We start from the raw sequence: 22,687 nt of genomic DNA, 5'->3' as shown, positions 1-22,687 counted from the left end.
TACATGTACATATACGTATGCTAATACTATATCAAAACATTGGTTAAATGAAGTTTTCGCTCTAAATTGAGTGAACACTGGTTAATAATTAATCTAAGATTTTATTATTTGTGCTATTATGTTTAAAGATGTTTAGTCTCTTTTAATTCCTATAGAATGGCTATATACACGTATTTTATATAATGTTGTGTATAGATGAGACTGGAATAAATAAATAAATATTAAAATCAATAATATGTAGTCATTGGCGAATGATTACTGTACGAATGACACAGTCGTTAACTAGCGCGAAATCAATATGTTATGCTTGGTTTAACACGTCCTTAAAAGTACATATGTATTAAACTAATATAGGGTAATTCTACTTTCGGTTTAGCAAGACTTGTTTAGTATCTTGATATTATTTTACACATTTATAAAAATTAAACGTATAAATATGACATATTATATATACTCATTTTTAGTTCTTTGTCTCAGTTTAGGGATGATATTTTATACTCAAAAATTGGAGACATTACAGCTTGAGTACCGCTCGCTATCTGCTCATGTACATGGTGAGTGTTTATATTTTTACGGTTCAAATTCAAATCAAGAAAATTAAATTCAGTTTTAGGCATTTAGACAGGTTAAAGTGACATTATGCCCATTCAAGGGTATACAGTGCGTCAATAGGTGAAACTCAAAATAAGTTTTATTTTGCCATAATTCCTTTTAATTTAATAATTTACTTCATATAAACAATAAATAACCCCTGGATCGAAACTGAATTTCTGTAAATATCAATTAGAACATACCTGAAACGTTTAGTTTATAAAAAGAATGGGGCAGTCTTTATTTATATTTTAGGCAGATTTAAAATTCTATCCTAAACCTTTTCCAAAAGAAACTGTTGGTCAAACACCATTTTAATAGTCAATCTTTTGAAATAGAAAGTAAAATTCAGCTCAAAAAAAACTAGGAAAATTGGCATAATTCACTATGTTTAATTTTCACTTTTAAACACCGTAAATTTTTCTGTTTTTTATACTTTATACACCCCTTGGTTTTCCCTACTTTCGATTTTGTTTTTAAATAATATCTGCATTTTTGGTGGCTGATTTTGCCTTTGGGTTTTTTCCCGCCCCTGCCAAGGTCAAAACCCCGAAAAAAAACGACAAAGTGGCCCCACCAGCCACCATAGCACCCTATTTTTTATATAGGGATCAAAATTACAGCTGAATTCGCTTTTCCCTTTTTCTTTGGGCGTCCGCGCTAAAGCGGGGCCCCCCCTCATGGAATGGGGAAAGGGAATTGCAACTTCTCGGGCTTTTTGTCGGGTTTTTGATAGCCGTCTTTCCCAAATTGGGATGATGGTTTTTGATTTTTTAAAAAAGGGAAATGTCGCGATATGTACAATGAATTTTGGGACTGGGAGAATTTCGCAATGCAAACTTTTAAAATGAAATAATTTTTTTCCCCCTTTTTTGTATATTTTTTATCAATAAATTTTGTAGAAACAGTGGTTTATTAGGTATGTTATTGTTGAAACATTACCCAAAAGCGGGAAAAAAGAATGGGGGGCCCTTAACTTGTAAAAGCCCCAAAAATCTTTTTTATAGGGGGAAATGTACTACCTTTTCTTTAAATTCCCCGGGCCCCCTCCCGGTTTATTTACAAAGGGCCGGTATTTATTAACGTTTACTGCCCGGGTTTTCCCCTCCCGGGTTTTGAAGTAGATGTTTTGATATCGTTACAGAAAAAATAAGTTTCTTTCCAAAATGAATGTTTAATCACTTAGTTTGGTTACATAAAAAATAAAACAGACCAACTCTCAAATTTTTTGATTATTTTTTAACAATAAAAAAACCTTTTTAAAAAAATTTCAAAAAAAAAACAACAACAATAGCTGTTATTTTTTATTTATATTAGAATAAAAAAAACTAAAAAATTTTCCCAATAATTTGGAAAAAAAAGGGTACATTTTTTTTGGTTTTTAATATGACACCATAAACTTTGAAAATTTTATATAATTTTTTTTAAATTCGCGTTAAGTAAAGATGCTAAAGGGAATTTTCTATGTTAAAAATAAAAATTTTTTTAATTTTTTCAATTGATTTTTTTTAAAAAATTGTTTAAAGAAAAATACAAATGTACAGGTAAAACATGGTTTAAGAAAAACAAAAATTGTTTATATTAAAAAGATTAAAACATAATTTACTGCTTTTTCCGGTTAAATTTTTTGACTTATAATCGTGGGTCAATATGACAAATTGAATTTTTAAAATTTATTTTAACTTTTAAAAAAAGTAGTAAAAAAAAAAAACCCCAGTATTAAAATGCACAAAAAACCAAAAAAAAAGGAAAAAAATTAATTTTTGTCCAGAGCATAACTCAAAAAAAGCCTTTGAGATATCAACATGAAACTTTATAATGAATAGATCTTACTCAGGAAGTGTCTGCAGTGCATAAAAATGATAACTCTACCTTTAATAAATTTTTGAGTAATTGCCCTTTGTTATTTTTCATACTTAACTTTTCCCCTGAGATGGAGCATAACTCAAAAGTGTTTAAGATATCAAACATGAAACGTCATAGGTGGATAGATCATATTGAGGAGGAATGCTTTGCGCCAAGAATGTTAAAACTCTTCCCTTTTTTATAATTTTTGAGTTATTGCCCCTTTGTTCTTTTTCATGCTTTTTTGGGCCCGGAGTTTTATCAAAGTATTTGAGGTTTATAAATTTGAAACTTTAAATGGGTGGATAGATCTCATTGAGGGGAAATTGCAAACACAAGAATTAAAAACTCTACCCTGCTAACTTTTGAGTTATTGGGCCCTTTTCATTTTTTTAAAAATTTAAAATTTTTGCCCCAGAGAAAACCCAAAAAAGCCTTTAAAGATATAAAACATGAAACTTTATAGTTGGGAATAGATCTTACCGGGAAAAGTGTGCGGGTGCAAAAAAATTTGATAATTTCCAAAAAAACCCTTTTAATAAATTTTTTTTGGAAAAAAGGTTAAAAATTTTTGGGGTTGGGGGGGCCCCCCCCCCCCCCCTTTTTTTGGGGTTATTTTTAAATATTTTAAAACTTTTTCCCCCCCTTTTGGGGTGGGAGCATTAACTCCAAAAGTGTTTAAGATATCAAACATGAAACGTCATAGGTGGAATAGATCATTATTGAGGAGGAATGCTGTGCGCAAGAATGTTAACTCTTCCCTTTTATAATTTTTTTGAGTTATTGCCCTTTGTTCTTTTTTTCGTGCTATTTTTGTCCGGAGCTTATCTCAAAAAGTGTTAGAGGGTATCAACTTGAAACTTCATAGGGGGGTAGATCCCCAATGAAGAGGATTGCAGCACACAAGAATAATTAACCTACCCTGCATTATTTTTCAGTTATTGCCCTTTGTTATTTTTCAATGCTTATTTTTTTTATCCAGAGCATAACTAAAAAAGCCTTTGAGATGATATCAACAGGGAAACTTCATAGGTGAATGTATCTCACTCAGGAGGTGCGCAGTGCATAAAAGTAATACTCTACTCTTCATAATTTTTAGTTATTCCCCTTTTTTGTTATTTTCATACTTAATTTTTCACCTGAGTGGAGCTTTACCAAAAAATTTTGTAAGAGGTTTTAACTTAAAACCTTCATAAAATGGTTTAGTTTCATTGGGGAAACGAGGAGAAACAAAAAAGAATAAAAAAACCTCCCCAGCATTATCTTTCATTTATTTCCCTTTTTTAAATTTTCAGCCACCCAGTATTCACATTCCCAAAAAATCCCACTTTAAATTGAATATTTGCTCAAACCTACATTAAAATTTTTTCCATGGGGAAAAAAATTGGGGCGGGGAAATGGGCCATGCAAACCCTTTTTGCTTTTGTTATATAATAAAAAAAATTAGGGCCCCCAACATGAATTTCAACATTTTAAATTTCCCCCAAATTTTGGTTTTTTCGACTTTTTCTTTTTCTTACTAACCCCTTTAAAACTCATACATTTAAAATGAGCATTAAAATTTGTTTGAAAAAATTTTAGAAAGAAACAGTTTTTAATTGATTCAAATGGGGAAAAAACCCCTTAAATGCTTTTAATAGCATTTTGAGTTTTTTTCCCGGCCCAAATGTTTTTTATCTTTTAAATTTTTTTTAACAGGGGACTCGAAAATATATAAAATTTTTTTTCAATAAAATAAAATAAAAAAAAATTTAAATAAAAAAAATTAAAATTTAAAAAAAAAAAAACAATAAAAACTTTAACCAAAGTTTAAATACACTTGTTACTTATATTAGTAAAAAAATTGGGCCTTGGATTTCAACTGATTTTTAGTGTCACGTGCCCATTATGATTTTTGGGGCCCCGGGGGCCAGAATATTTTATCACCCCGCGGGAACAGGTCCCACGTGCACAAACTGAAAAAAATGACGTATTTTTTTAACGCCATAAAACATTTAAAACTGTAAAAAGTGAAAGTAGGTTGTCAGCACGAATCGCTTTATTTTTATTATGAGAGCTTAAGCGTATTTAGTACAAACACATTTTTGTTACTATTGAAATTTGAAGAAATAATACGACAAATTCATTCCGAAAAAAACAAACAAAAACTTGCTTCTAGATTCTACTGCTTTGAACACACAAACATCTATAAACAGTAAACATCTCTGCACAGAATAGTAGAAGAGTAGACAAGAATTTCAACGACAGAACTTTGTTGTTTTAAAAAAAAAAAAAAAAATGCTACTATTAGATCTACCAAGTGTTTTAAAGACATTAATACACGTCAGAGTAGGGTCGGAAGGTGATAATCGGCCCTGAATGAATAATGGCCCTCGGGCTAAAGCCCTCGGGTCCATTATTCATTTTACGGGCCGATTATCACCTTCCGGCCCTCTCCTGCCGTGTATTAACCTCTTATTAATGATATGAAATTTACTCTTATTTAATCAAAAGGTACATCCGTTGAATAAATTATTTCCACTGAAAAAAGCCCTTAAATCTTGAATCAACGTTGGTAACATTTTACAATCTGCCTCTAACATTGGGTGTCTTTTCTATATCTTTTTTTTGCGGCAGCGAAAACAGCTTGAAAAAACTGTGTTATCATAAATAGCTATAATGTTGCTAACGATTTATTTATTTATTTATTTTCGTTACAAAAAAACAACAACAAAAAAAAACATCATGACATTGCGATAAAATAGTTATAGTATATGAAACTCGTTAGTTACGATGATATAACATTGGCTGGGCGACATCTCAGGATTTTTCTGAAAAATATTGTTTCGGCCTAACGGCCTCGCCATTTTTTTTAGCAGGAACATCCTTTGATGTCGCCCCAGCCGGTGTTATATCCGACTCTTTTCCTATACTTTAACTATTACATAATGTAACCAGTGTCATATTTTTACTAAGTTTGAACATATACCTTCGCTAATATTAGCCGAAATTGTCAAAACATGTTGCAAATTGAATTCAGAGTTTAATTGACAATAATATTCAGCCTGTAATCATCATATTATTATTATTGGATTTCCACGCCCCTGGTTACGGAAGGATAACTTTTGAATGATTTAAATGACTTTCGTTGCAATCAACTTGTTAATAATAGAGTTATGTCCCTTTTTATGTGAATTATTGGTTTCTGCTGCATAACTTTTAAAAGATTTCAGTGTCTGTGTTTATGCTTGGCAAGTACATGTTTGTTAAAACACAGGTCAAGTTCGATTTTGGCTACAACAAACCAATTATTGATAATAGAGTTACACCCCTTTTTAAGAAAAAAAGAAATTGTCACTTAAGTGAATGTCATCAGCATTCTTTAACAGTTAAACTTTCTGTTACTGGAACATTTGTTTTATTACTTTATTACTTCAAAGACCATTCTATTACTTAAGATACGGTTATCAAGAATTTCTGTCTTTCAGTGTCATGCAGTTGGAAAATCAGACATGCACAATCTCTAAATAAGCCTAGTACAAAGTCAATTCTAAATACTCTTATTTCAGCCATTCAAACAGAAACCGCCACCACTCTACTATCTCTTAAAAAAGAAATTGACGCTTTCCGCGCGGCGCTGAATGACGAACAGAAAAAGAAAGACTCTCTGAACGGTGTAATAGATAAACTGCGGGCCGAGCTTATCGAGGAAAGAAACAAGCGAAAACATTTTGAAGAAACAATCGCAAGTCAACAAACTGAACTTGAAATAGTAAAGGTAGCGATAACATCTCAAGAACAGGGTCTTAAAGCTATTGGACCACGCATTGCATTCTTTGCGCGGGTTTCTCCAACAATTGTTGGTATCGCACCATGGGCGACTATTATATTTTCGAACGTTGAAACAAACGAAGGTGTGGCATACAACAACGCTACTGGAGAATTTGTTGCCCCCAAAGCTGGTTTGTATGTCTTCTTCAGCACGATCCTGGCTGGTTGGGGACTTATTATTGAAACAGGGCTGCAGGTAAATGGCAACAGCATAATGCTAATATACTCTGGCGGATCCGCGCAAGCGTCTGGTAGCAATATGGCAGTGCTACCTCTCAAAGTTGGCGATGTTGTTAAAATGGTCAAAACCGGACCTTGGGGCACAACACCGTTTACAATACATCACTACTGGAGCACATTTTCTGGATTTTTATTGAAAGCAGACGACATATGCAAATGAGACGTATCACGTTGACCGTCACGTTTACCCGTCGTTAAAACGGGTTTGGTCGGATTTTAGCCACAAAAATTAAAATATATACTAGTCGCATGGGTGAACTTTTCTTTGCCAGCTCTGAGGAAAAAAGTGAGCTGGATATTTGCTCCTTTGAATTTGAAATTCAATCTCAGTGTTTGCTTGGAATTCGGTGCTTCCATGATATTCGCCTTTTAAGTGTTACACTTCATTTTAAATTCCTACCATTGCCGATAACCTTGTTAAAAAGGAAGAGTTTCATTCAAAGAGCAGACCATATTTGTCTTCGTAGTACATTTTAAAGGCCTCAGAAATGCTTTTACTTTAGTTTCTTAAAAGTTCTTGGTGTACTTTTATAGAACCCAAAAAGTTACTCTCATTGGCCCAAAACCTGAACCATTTTTTCCATCTGTTGCTTTTTGGCAATAAGTACAGTTATAGTGAATAAGTTATCTGTATAGAAGTCAATATACTACATGTACTTTGTTTTCATTTTGATACTTTTAGAACACATTGTTTCACATTTATCGCTACGTTTCTGAGGTAACAAACATCTAACATTTCTCTAAACAATTATTTAAACATTATGGAATTCATGTTTGCCATTTCTTAAGAAGTAAACTGTATCTGTTTTTGTCGTGACGCGGCTCACATCTTAGTTTTCTCTCTAAGCTGGAATATTACCTTTATGACAAACTTCATCAAGTTCAAAAGTTATTACAGTGTTATATTTTATGTTACCTCAAATACAGAAGTCACGTGCTCATCCCGGTGCGTATTAAAATCTACATGACTTCACCAGTACGTTGTCATTTACTTGAAATAAACTGGACTGAAATGGGCACATTTTTATATTCCTCAAAAGGAAAAGCATATAGTCGCCGCCTTATACGTCCTTCCTTCCATCCATCAATCCGTCTGTCCTTCCGCACGTCTGTCTGTTCGTCACACTCTTGTCCGGGGAATAACAGTAATAGAGACCAGTCAGAATAAGTGCAGTATCTAAGAACCAACTATAACTATATAGACAAATAACCATAAGACTCGATGTCTCGTCTGAGGATACATCAGGAGATCCCTGGATTATCAATTCGGTAATCTCCATTCTGTGCTTTACATGCACGGAGGAGGAAGTGTTACACGTGATGGGAAATAGATTCCGGAATTGCGCGCATGTTTCGGATAAGTTATATTTGTGAAACGAGGGCAAATGAAAGTATATTTTTATGAACTGAAAGAAGGTATTCTTACTGCAATGCTTTCCCGCCAAAATAATTTCTAACATCGAGAAATATCGTAATAAATTGGTCATTTCCGGAACGTTATTTTTTACAACGATATTGGTCGATGTTTGATTTTTTTGGCGGGAAATCATTACAATAAGACTACCCACACGTTCTTTCTTATTTAACTAGATGGCATCGAACTTAATGTTAGCGTTTGGATCGCATATGCAAGAGAAAACTTTAAAGAAAAATGCAATATATCTCTTCCACCAATCAGTTTAATTTGGAAAATAAGTATCATACTAAAAGCGTATGACCGCTGTCCCTTTCATTATGGTTTATGAAAGGCACATTATGCCTCAGAAATGCTCTTATTTTTATTTATCTTTTTTAAATGTTTGTGTACTTTTATAGTGTCCAAAACGTTACGCTTTGGTCAATTACTAGCACTTTCGTTTTAATAAGTCCATGAAGTTGACTCAGCGCTCGACATTAAACATTCTGCTCGACATTCGATTTATCACTGTTGAGCTGGGATGTTAAGCTGGCTAGACATTCAGCACAACTTTCACCTCGACATTCGTTTTTTGTCTCTTTTTCAATGCCGAGCTGGAATGTGAAGCTGGCTAGACATTCAGCTCGATATTCGTTTCCGGTTTATTTCTTGAATGTCGAGATGGGGTGTGCAGCTGGCGTCTTTCAGCGCGACATTCGTTTGTGTCTTTGAATGTCGAGCAACCAAGATAAATCTAAAACCATTATTTGAATATTATAAAACATAACATTTTCCATTTCTAAAGAAGTTAAATTTCATTTGTTTCTGGAACATAATGTGCCTTTAAAAAGTCAGCCGTTATAAGATTTATTGTATGAAAGTCTGAAAGTGGTTATTATGATCCAGATGAGTCCTAAATTAACATGTCCTTTACGAAATTTATTTGATTAGTAAGACGATACTTTGTTAGCGGATATAGCATCTTTTGTGTCAGACGACACGGAATTAATTATACGTTATTTAAGAAATTAATTTGATTTACAATAATACACTGTATCAGGACAGTCGGCGTTATCTTTTTATTATTCATTTTTTATTTATAACTTATTTATGTAAAACTTTTTTTTTATTTATTCATTTTTTATTCTATTAAATAAATTTATTTATTTATTTATTTATTTATAACTTCTTTCTTTCTTTCTTTCTTTCTTTCTTTCTTTCTTTATTTGCACATGATATCTTTATATCATTTTTTTTTTAATTGAAGTTATTTAACAAATTATCTACCTGTATTTACTGAATGACAGATATCAAATATATTTCACTGTATGTTATTTACATGTACCAGGTCGAAACTCGGTTTATATTTTTCCTGCTACCTTAAAATTTCAGCTTCAGCATGAACTTGGTATGTACACTTTCTAGCCTGTACTAAGACAATAGTTAAAACGAATGCATGTTAAAAATTGAATGTCAATGTAGAGGTGAATTACAAGAATGTTCAGAGATCTGAGTTCAAAATAGATTTGTTTTAATCATTTGGGCCGATAATAAGGTATATTAGATTTTCCTTTCGTCTGCTTGATGTCTTTTGTGACTCAAATTATATATAGGAAATCGGATAGGCTTTTCAATGTATGTTTTATATAATTTTTATTCTATAATTTATTTAAATTATTTATACGCTTAATTATTATTATTATTATTGTTACTTTTATTACTATTACTTTTATTATTATCATAATCATTATTATTATTATTGTTAATATTATTATTATTATTATTATTATTATTAGACCCTATTATTATTATTATTATTATTATTATAAAGAACAACAATTAGCGAAGTTCTGGAGTTCCTTCCCCTGATACTACCCGGGTAAACTTGTACCATAAATAGTAAACCAGACTATGTTAAACACGACGATATAAATAGTAACACGTATACATGTATGTATGGAATGTGTCGTGTTTACATCAATAAATTTAAGATGTATACATAATGACTTACTAAAGGTGTATCCTGTATGCATAGTGTTAAAATTGCAAAAGGATGGACCCTGAAAAAGAAGGTAAGCATATAAATTTGATGCTCATTTTTGAAAATTTTTATGATAATTTTAAAACCACGTTTTAATTGTGCAATTGTGCATTCTATAATTTAAAGTTTTCAAACGCTAGGATGAAACGTTTGGGCGTTATATGATATAGCGTTGTCCTTTCGCGCGCCTCTCAAACCGTTTGTCCGTCCGTTCGTCCATCTACGCATATACAACTAGTTTTTTGCAGGACATATTTTGAAGGAATTTAATGAGTGTGTATACATGTAAATATACGTATCAAAACGCAGGTCAAATAAGGTTTTCGCTTTAATCATCTTATCATTGATCCCCTGGTTGCGGAAGGATAACTTTTGAAGGATTTAAATGACTCGTTGCAAATCAACTTATTGACAATAGAGTTATGCCCCTTTTACACCACACATTTATGTGAAATTATTGGTTTTCTGCTGCATAATTTTAAAAGATTTCAGTGTCTGTGTTTATGCTTCACAGATACATGTTTGTTATATTAAAACACAGGTCAAGTTCGATTTTGGCTACAATAAGCTAATCATTGATAGAGCTATGCCCCTTTTACAGAAAAGAAATTGTCACTAAAGTGAATGTCATCACAATTCTATATCAGGTAAACTGCCTGTTACTGAAACATTTCTTTTATTACTTTATTACATCAAAGAACATTCTATTACTTAAGATACGGTTACCTAGAATTTCTCTTTTTCAGTGTCATGCAGTTGAAAACGGCATCAGAATAATATGTACAATCTCTAAATAAGCCAAATACAAAGTCAATTCTAAATACTCTATTTCAGTACCCTGCACTTCCATTCAAACAGAAATTGAAACCGCATCCGCCATCACTCTACTATCTCTTAAAAAAGAAATTGACGCTCTCCGCGCGACGCTGAATGACGAAGAGAAAAAGAAAGACTCTCTGAACGCTGAAATAGATAAACTGAGGGCCGAGCTTATCGAGGAAAGAAACAGACGAAAACATCTTGAAGAAACAATCGCAAGTCAACAAACTGATCTTGGCGTAGTAAAGGTAGCGATAACATCTCAAGAACAGGGCCTTAAAGCTATTCAAAGTAAAAGAAACGAGGAAAGAGAAGAGTTGAACGTTTTAGAGAAGTCTGTAGAAAGTCTTAGATTATTTAGTGAGGTTAATAAAAGTTCAGATTCTATTGATCCTTTAGAACCAAGTGGCAAGGGACCCCATATTGCATTCTTTGCGCGGGTTTCTCCAACAATTGTTGGTATCGCACCATGGGCGACTATTATATTTTCGAACGTTGAAACAAACGAAGGAGGGGCATACAACAACGCTACTGGAGAATTTGTTGCCCCCAAAGCTGGCTTGTATGTCTTCTTCAGCACGATCCTGGCTGGTTGGGGACTTATTATTGAAACAGTCCTACAGGTCAATGGCAACAGCAAAATGCTAATATACTCTGGCGGATCCGCGCAAGCGTCTGGTAGCAATATGGCAGTACTCCTTCTCAAAGTTGGCGATGTTGTTAAAATGGTCAAACACGGACCTTGGGGCTCAAAACCGTTTACAATACATCACAACTGGAGCACATTTTCTGGATTTTTATTGAAAGCAGACGAAATATGCAAATGAGATGTATTACGTAGACCGTGACGTTACCCGTTTTAACGGTTAGCCACAAAAAAAAATCAAAATATATTTGAACGTTTACACTGCTTAATTTCTTTAAAGTTAATTTAGAATAATTTTGCTTAGTGCAAATTCATTTTTATTCGATTGTTTTGGAAGCTATAAACTTATTGAAACACACTCGAATCCGTTTCTTGGACCAACCAGAACTAAGCAATGAGTGCAAAGTTCTTTTCTCATGGAAACAACGGCTTGCCTCTGACGGGGTGTGATCCACGCGGCCTTAGATTACTAGTCCGACACCTTTACCACGTAAAATCACGTCAAATCGCCGCGATCATTTGGTTTCATGCTGTGTCGTTATAATACATTGGAAGCCCGTGGTCCATTGGTAGAATGTGAGAGGTCAAAGCAACTAAATATTTTAAGTGTCTTTATTAGTGTTTTATTTTTCGCTCTAGAAACTAGCTGAGATATGCAAAGGAAAAGTATGGTTGTGTTTAAAAACATACAGAAATGTACATAAATGATATATTAATGCAAGTTAGAAAGTCTAGCTAAGCCATTTTTTTCTTGTTCAAACGCAATAATGATATAGTAAAATACTTATAGTAAAATATCTTGATGGTTAAAGTGTTTACAAAAGTGCAAAAATGCGAAGATGGGGTGTGACACTATAGATTAATAATAATAACAAATCGGATGGAGAAATGTTCTAATACTCGTATATGAAAAATAAATATCTGATATTATATAGAAAAGAATAAAAGTTAATTAAAAAGCTGATTCTTATTTGAAACCATTAGGGTCTGCAATCCAAAATAGACTTGTCCATCGTCCAAATTGAATATAAATCTTGACAAAAACACTTATTATTTTTAGGGAAGATTTCACATGTACAAAATGACAGCGAACACTGCCGACCATAACCAGACAACGTTGATAACCTTGCTGATCTTGGTCTGTACAAGTCGCATGGGTGAACTCTTTCTTCGCCAGCTCTGAGGAAAAAAAGTGAGCCTGATATTGGCTCCTTTGAACCTCAGTTTGGCTTGGAATTTGGTGTTACCATGATATTCGCCCTTTAAAGTATTGAAATTCAGTTATAAATTGTTACTATTGCCAATCACATTGGACAAAAACAAAGAGCAGATAATATTTGCCTTCGTATTAACATATATTAAAGGCCCATTATGCCTCAGAAATGCTTTTATTTTAATTTCACAAAAGCTCTTGGTGTACCTTTGTAGTATCCTAAAGGTTACTCATTGGCCAGTTACCTGAACCATCTTTTTATCTTTTGCATTTTGGCAATAAGTACAGTTATAGTGAATTAGTATTTTGTATAGAAGTCAGTATATATACTTAGTTTTCATTTTGCTACTTTTATGACAAATTATTTCACATTTATCGCTACCTTGTGGGGTAAAAAACATATAACATTTCTCTAAACCATTATCTTAACATTATGAAATCCATGTTTGCCCTTTCTTAAATTGTTTCTGAGGCATAATGTGCCTTTAAGCGTCCTATATTACGCCCAAGGCTATTTGGTGCGCTACATTATCATATAATGGAAACTGGAACAAACTAATTTTCTCAAGGTGTTCAATAGAAAACAGCTTATCAATCACTCTGTCAGAGGGAACTATGATGCATATTTATATTTTCGTATTTTTGATAATGTCAAGCTGTTTTTGAGTGTATTGTTTACGTCTGCAAAAAATATACAACAAGTGTCTGTCTGCGGCGATATTCGAAGAAGATACGCCTTTATCATGTGAGGAGTACACATGTGGTATACTTACTGTTTTAAAAGGTTTCCAGACAGCACTCATAATAGTTTTATAATATGATTATCTTATTTTTCTCGCTGAGCTGGAATATTACATTTAAGACAAACTTGATCAAGTTCTGTTATAACAGCGTTATATTTTATGTTACACCTCAAAAACAGAAGTCAAGTGCTCTTCCCGGTGCTTGCCAACGGTTATATAAAAATCAAACCGATTTCACAAGTACGTTGTCATTTATTTAAAATATATTTGACTGAAATGGGCACATTTTTATGTTCCTCGAAATGAAAAGCATATAGTCGCCGCCTTATACGTCTTTCCATCCATCCGTCTGCCCTTCCGCACGTCTGTCTGTTTGTCACACTCTTGTCCGGAGAATAACTTGAAAAGTGTTAAGGAATTTTATTTAAACTTCACAAAGTGATAGAGAACATTGAGAGGAAGTGCAGTATTTAAGAACCATAACTATAACTATATAGACAAATAACCATAGGACATGATGTCTTGTCTGAGGATACATCAGGATATCCCTGGATTATCAATTCGGTAATCTCCCTTCTGAGCTAAACATGCGCACTTAACTGGTGTAAATTCTTCTAGGTACTGTATATGGAAATAAGTGGGCAGTACTAAGAGTCCATCCCAGGCATTTAGAATCGCCCATGTTTGTAAACTTGTTTGTTCAAAATTCAAACTTAACCCTAAAAATGGAAATGATCTAGAAATGCTCTTTGGCTAAAAATTTGAATCACTTACGCCTCTGTATTTTCTATACATAGTAATTAATTTAGGCATTAGATCTAGTCGAATACATATACGGAAAATCATCATCACATTTTTGAGGGCTATAGATCTAGTAAGGGTACGGGACTAATTTACTCAGTATTAAGCAGACGCTTGAATCTGCCTCTACATTGACCAAGAATAATCTACTGATAGTGCCTGCATGACTCCGAGGTATATATTCTAACACTTTGTGTCAGCAAATTGCCGCAAGGCATGCATTGTTTTGACTGACAGAAAGCTCAGCACGGGTCCAGGCTCTGAAACAATCAAAAATAAAAACAAACAAACAAACAGGCCTGTATACATGTAAATACACGCTCCCGAATTCTCCTGAAATACTCGTAGACGGCCAATAGTTGGTCACAAAAAATATCCCATTGATACAACATCTGTCATTGAAATTTTGTTTATTGTAATAAGAATTACAGGATTTTTTTCTTTTATCATTTTTTGTAAAAGTACTTTATCAAATAAAATTAAAGATGAATATGAGTGATTAAGGAGCTTTAAATTTTAGTTAATGTTAGTTAAAAATGATATTGCGCGTCTCGCATGAGTTGTCCGTTTGAATCTCTGGACTCATTTCTAAGGAGCTGTTACAGTTTCCGATGACTCCAAGTATTTTTCTCACAAATTAACGGGACAAACGTGAGTTTTATAATGTTTAAACAACAGTCAGATGATTTTCATTTTTGAATATTGTATTATTTGTCATAAAGGTTGCAAAATGTACATATGTTTTTACTTATTCCTTAAAAAAATGGAAACCATTATCGCCGTATCATTTCTAAGGATAATGTTTTCAAAGATTCTTTACAGAATTTACGTACATACTTCAAAACACAAATGTTATTGATAATGCACTTATCTAACACAAGATGAGGCCCTGTGTACTAATAACTATACAAGTGAAGGCAGTGTTATTTCCTTTGTTGTTGAGTATAACCTAACTTTACCTAATATTGGTAATATCATTAAAAAGAATTTGGATTACTTAAACTTTCAACTAAATGTTCAGTGCAAACGCTTCATGAAAGTAAACCTTTGCGAAAAAAAACCATAAGACATTTTTATTAATTCTAATGTTAGGTCTAATAACAAAAATCATCCAGATGTAATAGAAGTAGATGTACACATTGCAGCTCCATTATTGAAAGTAATATATTTAGTAGTACTAATATTCCTGGCAAGATTTATTATGCAAATAATAATACTGATTGTTCTACGAACAATGTTTTATACCTTGTCACATGTGATAAATGTAAACAGCAATAAGTTGGTCAAACAAAGCAACAAGTGTCTAAACGCATGAATGTATCAAGAAGTGTTCCGATCCGTTACTATAGAGATTGTCTCCGATGATATGGAACGCTTATTACAAGAATCATACTGGATTCATAAGCTTTAGACATTATCTTCTAATGGTATGAGTACAGTGTAGAACGTTGTCATCTTTCAAGACTAATTATTGAGCCGGTATACATATACATGTAGAATGTTTTTTCTCATACATGTATCAAGGTTTTTTTATTGTTATTCATTATAAGAATTTTTTAATCACATGTGCAGATCATTATTCTATGTGTTTTTTATTGTACATGTAATTTGCTATATTTATGTTCATGAAAGATTCTGTATTTATTTGACAAAGTTTTTATTCCCGCGTTAACGTCACGTTATTTTAAGCGTATTTTTAAACGGAAGTTGCGTCATTTGTTATTTTATAAACGTCATTTTTTTTCTGAAGAATTAACGTCGAAAGGTAAAGAAAAGTGTTTGTTTTCATTGAACACATTATATATTATGACTTGTTCCATACAAATTACCAAGAAAAACACAAAATAACAGCGAAAGATGGTTACGGTAATTGGCAAATGAACAACTTTAAGGAGACTTAAGATAACTATGATAACCGCCGTATGAACTCAAAATTTCACCATTTTGTGTTAAATGTTTAATTCTGCTTAAGCCGGTGCTAGGGGGCGTGGACGGTAGTTTGCACTTGACAGTACCGTCCATGAACAGGCTCAATCAAACCGAGCCTGCAACATTTGCAATTTTGTTGTGTTGGATTTTCTTTAGGGATTCTAATTTTCTCTATTTAAAGGACGCCAAAATGTAAGTAACGTTTTCATTTAATTTAAATTTTGATCTAAATTTAGATTTGACCCAGAAGTGAATTGATATTTATGCATAATTGTGTTTTTCTTATTAAAAAAAATAATTTTCACCTGCTATTTTATATGTAATAATTATGTTTTTATCCTTCATTTCTCATCATCATCACCATCATCATCATTATTATCATCATCATGACCATAAACATCATCATCATCAATATCATTATCACCATCCTTTTCCTCCCCATCATCATCATCATCATCATCATCACCACCACCATCAGCAGGAGCAGTAGATCTATAGGACTATTTAAGTATTTTATCTCCCTTATTCTATTCCCCATATTTTCACTTACTTTTAAGGGTATATAGAGAAAACACACACGAAAATTTGGCAAATCGCAGCCGGGACTCGCACCACGTACGGGTCTCTGGATTAATGGTAAAGTATGATTTCAACTACACCACAGCGGCCGTTGCGATCTTTTTTCGTTGCTTTTTTCTTTTTCGTGCTAATTGAACATTATAATTGTATATTTAAGTTATTTTCAAGGTCATGACTTTCTGTCTTTCATATATTTAAATAAACTGAGTTGCCAATTATTAATTTAGATTGTTAATGGGGAGACAGAAGAGATCCAAACAGCTACGCTGCTGCGTTATCTTTAATCTGCCATATGACACCTTACTTTTTTTTTCTTCTGTAACAGCGTGACAGGCATGCGCAGTGACGTTCCTCTATCAATTGAACGGAAATCCTATAAACATTTGTTGATAAACAAATACCTGTGTGTTTATAAGGAGAAAGACAGAATTTAATATTATACTGTGTATAGCTACACGATGAGTTCCGAAAAGCAAGGTAAGTGTTTTTTTTCATATGCATTGTATGTATGTCTGATATAAAAAAAGAAACATTAATTGATAAAGGTTTATCATAAACTTTCAGTCCACTTCAGTCATAAAAAACCCTCGGAAAACTCGGCCATTTAAATTGTACTTTAGCTGTATCAATATCGATTTTCACGACAGGGCGTTGCCATTTATTGTGTGAAGACAGAAGTCAACTTAAACATCGTTGAATAATTACCTTTTGCAGTGTGTAACTTTAAAGTCACATGATGCACATGTTATTAATTTTATTCATTTTTTATGACAACTTTAGTTGAATTATATATACATTTCAAAAGGTCGACAATTTTGATGAAGATTGGCCGAATAATTGTTAATTTCAAATGTCTATTATACAATATGAAAACTGCGTAAAACACAAAAAGACTGTCTACGAAACATTCTTAAGGATATAAATAGAAATTTCCATGTGTCACGTGGGTTATTGTATATTTATTAAAATTGAAAACAAATAGGGGAAAAATGTAAAACTTTACCAAACCTTGGGGGCTTTCCACTTTAAGGAACTGTATAGTCATGAATTTTTTTTTTAAGCCACTTAATGAAACTTTAAAGAAAATTTACGATCTCTCCAAAATTTTATTACGTATCACTTTTAAATTTTGTATATATTATATACATATTTTATTTTCAAGGCTACGGTCAGCATGATCAAAACGCTCCGCCGCCTTACGGCCAGCCTGCACAACCGCCCTATGGTCAACCAGCCCAACCGCCGTACGGTCAACCAGCCCAACCGCCGTACGGTCAACCAGCACAACCGCCGTACGGTCAACCAGCACAACCGCCGTACGGTCAACCCGGACAGCCGTATGGTCAACCAGGATATGGGCAACCTGGTCAGCCTTACACCAGTACTCAGCAAGTTGTACGTATATAATACTAGGGAGTTAAGAAAATAAGGGAGGGTGGGTGTTGGGGCAATGGGACATCATTTGACTTCCCTCTTTATCCGAACATCCAGGTCAATGCGAAATATTTCGATTTTTTTTTTATAGCTGAAATTTTGTTCAAATTTGAAGTTCGGGTGATTTAAGCGGGGTATTTAATTTTAATTAACCATTTAAATGCACCTCTACCAAATGTTTAAATAATCAAAAGTAGTAGTTCTCTCCTACGGCGCCGGGATACAACTGAAAGTAGTTTAACGCAGAAATTTGAAATAATGTACATTGTAGTGTAATTTATATAGACAGTTTATGCATTATAACAAATATATTTTCGTTTACGTGCTGCATGTATTCACTGGTCATGCTTAGATAAGCATTTAATACATAGGAAGTATATACTTATATACACCCAGACACCAATAATTGCGACTTAATAACAAATGCAAAGTTTGACATACATTTATATTTTACACAACAACAAAATACCGTATTTATAAGCCACAGATTTTAATAACATACATGTAACTGTTGTAGAAAACTACTTCACTTCCAAGGGTCGAATATTTCAAGTGTTTTAAGCCTTTTATATGTAGAATTGTAAACGATTATGTTTACTACATTAGCACAGTCTTTTCCGTTAAATTTGACCTTGAATTTGAACGCACAATGTGTCAGATTTAAAACTGCAGTGCTGGTGCGGAACGGTTATTATTTCATAAGAAATTGAACCGTTTTCATATAAGCTTTAAAGGCCCCCAGAGTTATAAAATATTTATTTCTCAAAAAGTTTTAATTTCAATGATGCGTCATGTTACAGGTACCGAAAAATTAACTCATAGACCGGACAGCCGGTTCATCTTTTGCATTTGAGAATGAAGTACAAAACAACATCAACAACAACAAAAATCCCTCTAGATCTGTAGGAAATGCGAAACTATTTTTGGTTCATTTTGGAGTCAGTATACGTGTCTAAACAAATAATCAATCATGAAATATGTAAGAAGAACAACGTTTGCTATAGACATTTTTATCGATTTGAAAAATCGACCGGAAGTACTATTTTTGCGCATGTGCAATTTGAGTAAGTCAAAAGAGCATCGCCCTTACATAGAAATGTTGTACATGTAGAAGTTTATAGCAAATTCCGAGATAGTTTTAAGGTAGAAAGTAGGACATTATATGAAATCTTCTTACAAGAGATGCCTTTATAGTTTTGTGGCAAAAACGGCATGGAAAAGATGATTGTTAAAGAATTCCCCCATACAATCACAGATCTGTCATATTGTGATACTTTTAATAAAATGTGGAAATATTCTATTAGCTAATAAAGAGGTCAACTTAATTCGTGTTGGAAATGCTCAAATAAATACGTTTTGATAAAGGGTCATAATTAGAGTTGTTCTTAACATTATCTACAACTCTCGTACTAATTTTATGCAGCAAACAGTGTTCATTTAAACATATTTATTTAAGCTCGGTTGTGAAACAAGTGCTTGCAACTATAATCAATCACTTTCGCGTCCACTTTCTAGAACGAAGCAGTACTGGTGTCATTTAAAGAAACATGATTGTGACCCGAGCATGACTCGAATCCATGATCTCTGGGTTGAGAGGCAGACTCCATCTCCAATAGTGTTGATCCTAATTCTTTCTTTGATTTGGCACGCTTGTGGCCATACACTAATCACAAGAATATTGAGTCGTACAAACATATTAAAAGTATAACGACAATATCACTTATTTTGTACTCTTATAGAAAAAAACATGAAACGAGTCTATTAAAGCTACCATATGAATAAAATCAACGAACACACAGCCTTATGTATGGTACCAACCGTCATATTAATTCAATGAATTATACCCCCCCCCCCTCCCCAACACCGAATAATTTATTTTGCAGTTCACTATAGCAGGAAGTTTTTCTTACATGCCAGAATATGAGAGAGTTGCTTTAGCAGAACAAACATTATGGAATTAACGATTTATAAATAAATAATAATTCTTATCTGTATTCACGCATACACATAATATTTGCTTAACGTATTCAAGCCTCCATATTTCCAATACATCGGGGGAATCATTGATAACAAGTGGGTTTTATTTTGACTTAGTATACATGTAGAAATATTGATCATCGTTTTTCGCGACCAAGTCAATGTGTTTGGTTTTACGGCGCACCAACACAGGGAATGACGTAGGAAAGGTGATACATTTTCGTTAACCTCGGGTGTTACAAACTTCAGGTTTAAACCACCTCACCTGCTGGAACTAAGAGATGCATAGACTCCAGTTATTCGATTCCATTTAGTCAAACAGGGATAAACGGTGGCTGCAATTCTAATGCCTCAACCATTATGTTTCATCCCCCAGCCACAAACAGCATAAAATTAACTAACGCTGTAAGTTAACCGTTGCCATGCTAACAATCGTAATTGAACATGTCCTTTATTCATTCTTCATTTTTGCGAAATCTTTCGTAAATTTACTGATTGAATAGCGAACAGTGCAGACCCTGATTAGATCGAACGGATGTGCCCACTGATCCAAGTCTGCACTGGTCACGTCACGTGCACATGGTAATATGTTTTACTTGCCATCGTGGCAGCAGGCGTACGAGTACATACAGCAATATTAATAACATCAAATTAAATAATCATGTGAGTTAATTGAGTGTGAGGGGGTGTCATATTTCCGGCGTTTGTTGTGACACTTTTTGTCCGGAAATGATTACTTAGTCTATATGAAAAATCGCCGGCTTAAAGTTTTATTAATTTAGATACAGTTAACAATTATCGATGACAATGTATATTAATTAAATAATTTGCCAAATTTGAATGCTTTTTAACTTTAGTTAAAAGTATCATAGTTGTTATTTAAAGCATATATACGTATTTATTGTACGTGAATTAAGTAAACTACAAAAAACTGCTTGCCTAAACGACAACAAAATCATTGCATTTCACTTATGAATGTACAAACTCATTCGGAAACCCTCGGCATTCTAATAACAGCTACTAAGTCTTTATATTATATGCTAATAAGCGTGCAGGGTACGTTATATATGACATCCTTCGTGAAAGCAATAAAATATAAAATCTTACCCACAAACATGACAGCCTGTTGAGTGTTGGTGGTGGGGGAGAAATGCGAGCACTATTAAGTGTTGAGAATTGAGTACCGCTCAGTCGGTGTTAGGGGGCGTGACGGATGTTGCACTTTGTCATTATCCTTCATGTACAGACTCAATCAAACCGAGTCTGCAATTTTCATGTAATTTTGTTGTGGGGATCACTTTTATTTTTGTTCGTTGAAGCGCATCACCTTGCGTCTTAACCGTCTAGGATTTTGTACATCCAACTTTCCATATCAAAGTACGCGAAGCACGAAAATACATAGGCGATGAAAGGAACGTGGTGTTTATAAAAAAAAAACTAAATATTTGCATTTGACATCAAGCGACAATACATTCTCGATATAGAAAAAATACGAATGCTCTTAGGGGTTTTAAAGGCACATTTTGCCTCAAAAATGCTACTTCCCGAATTACTGTTTGATCTTAGAGTGAAAATACTTCTTTCTTTTATATTTTGCTGATTAAATGACAAATATTTTACATTCATGGCAGCTTTCATCAGGTGATAAGCATCTAGAATGTTCTAAAACCATTATTTAAACGTAAACAGGGAATGTTGCCTTTTAGATAAAAAAATGTATATAGCTCTAAAAAAAACCTCGACATGCTTGGCTCAAGAGTCAGACGTAAAACCTGGCGTTATTGCAGATGTCTCAGTTTCGAGTGGTCATAAATGTTGATATAACAATCTGCATAACTGTAACTAGACTTTTTAAGCAAAATATTTGTGTACTCCTTCGATCGCTTTAAGTATGTAACTGTCAGCTTTATAGTAATTTAAAAAAGAATATATACCCTACATTGACAGCACGTTGTTTTTCTTTCCAAACATTTCAGGTAATTACCCAACCAGGTCAACCCGGTATCATCATGACTCAATCACGTCCACCAGACTACATGATACCATCCATTCTGGCGTGCCTTTGCTGTTTCTGTCCCACTGGACTATGTGCTATTTACTTTGCACATCGAGTAAGTATACATGATTTTTTTATCCAGTTTACACGTCAGGTCATTGAGTGCTTGTTTATGTCCCCGCATATAGTGACTGCAGTGTCCTTCCGTCAACACTTCTTGGCCATTATTATCCAATGATTTATGAGCTACAATCTGTTAATAATCATCTTAGTTAAAAAAGAAGAAAGGAAACCAGATTAGACAACCAATATCCTTACATAGAGGGAAGTGCACGTTGAGGCAATTGAACTCATACATCTGTATTTAAAGGTTCTGTATGTTAGTAATTAAGGATGCTAACGTAACAGTTAAGTGAGGGTTTTATATAAAAGTATATAATTATTCTCTTAAAACAATTTCCAACATCCAAGGAATATGTAAAATATGTACAGCAAAATGATTATTTACGTTGTAACCAAACATTAAAATTTAATTGCATTTCATTTTAATTGGAAAAAAAACACTGGCTTTACATATTATTAAAAAATAAATTTCTAATTACCTCCCTTTATTTACAAAAATGTTTT

At 33.3% G+C, this 22,687-nt stretch overlaps 3 protein-coding genes across 3 annotated transcripts; all 3 read left to right on the top strand.

Moving 5' to 3' along the window:
- The first annotated feature begins 340 nt into the window (after positions 1 to 340).
- LOC132734989 (complement C1q tumor necrosis factor-related protein 3-like) lies at positions 341 to 8,214 on the top strand. The gene is made up of 2 exons (XM_060721896.1): positions 341 to 554; positions 5,985 to 8,214. Exons 1-2 carry the CDS (start codon positions 437 to 439, stop codon positions 6,644 to 6,646), a joined length of 780 nt encoding a protein of 259 aa, XP_060577879.1. The 5' UTR covers positions 341 to 436; the 3' UTR covers positions 6,647 to 8,214.
- Positions 8,215 to 9,821: 1,607 nt separating this feature from the next.
- On the top strand, positions 9,822 to 12,347 carry LOC132734988 (heavy metal-binding protein HIP-like). The gene is made up of 2 exons (XM_060721895.1): positions 9,822 to 9,954; positions 10,758 to 12,347. The coding sequence occupies exons 1-2, from the start codon at positions 9,936 to 9,938 to the stop codon at positions 11,567 to 11,569; spliced, it is 831 nt and encodes a 276-aa protein (XP_060577878.1). The 5' UTR covers positions 9,822 to 9,935; the 3' UTR covers positions 11,570 to 12,347.
- A 4,631-nt stretch (positions 12,348 to 16,978) lies between these two features.
- Positions 16,979 to 22,174, top strand: LOC132734987 (uncharacterized; the record flags this gene model as incomplete). Its single annotated transcript, XM_060721894.1, is given in 3 exon segments — positions 16,979 to 17,130; positions 17,816 to 18,048; positions 22,041 to 22,174. Coding segments are annotated over 3 exon segments (386 nt in total), but the record flags the coding sequence as incomplete, so codon positions are not given.
- Positions 22,175 to 22,687: the final 513 nt, after the last annotated feature.

Source organism: Ruditapes philippinarum, unplaced genomic scaffold (assembly GCF_026571515.1).
Source record: "Ruditapes philippinarum isolate M1 unplaced genomic scaffold, ASM2657151v2 ctg14172_1_1_1_1, whole genome shotgun sequence".
Classification (NCBI taxonomy): Eukaryota; Metazoa; Mollusca; class Bivalvia; order Venerida; family Veneridae; genus Ruditapes; species Ruditapes philippinarum.
This window is presented reverse-complemented; position numbering and strand designations above follow the sequence as displayed.

What these genes read in the sequence shown, in the direction of transcription:
- LOC132734989 (XM_060721896.1), top strand. Translation starts at nt 437, where the DNA reads ATGACATATTATATATACTCATTTTTAGTTCTTTGTCTCAGTTTAGGG. An exon ending in GCTATCTGCTCATGTACATG is followed by an intron (nt 555 to 5,984) that starts GTGAGTGTTTAT and finishes CTCTTATTTCAG; the next exon opens with CCATTCAAACAGAAACCGCC.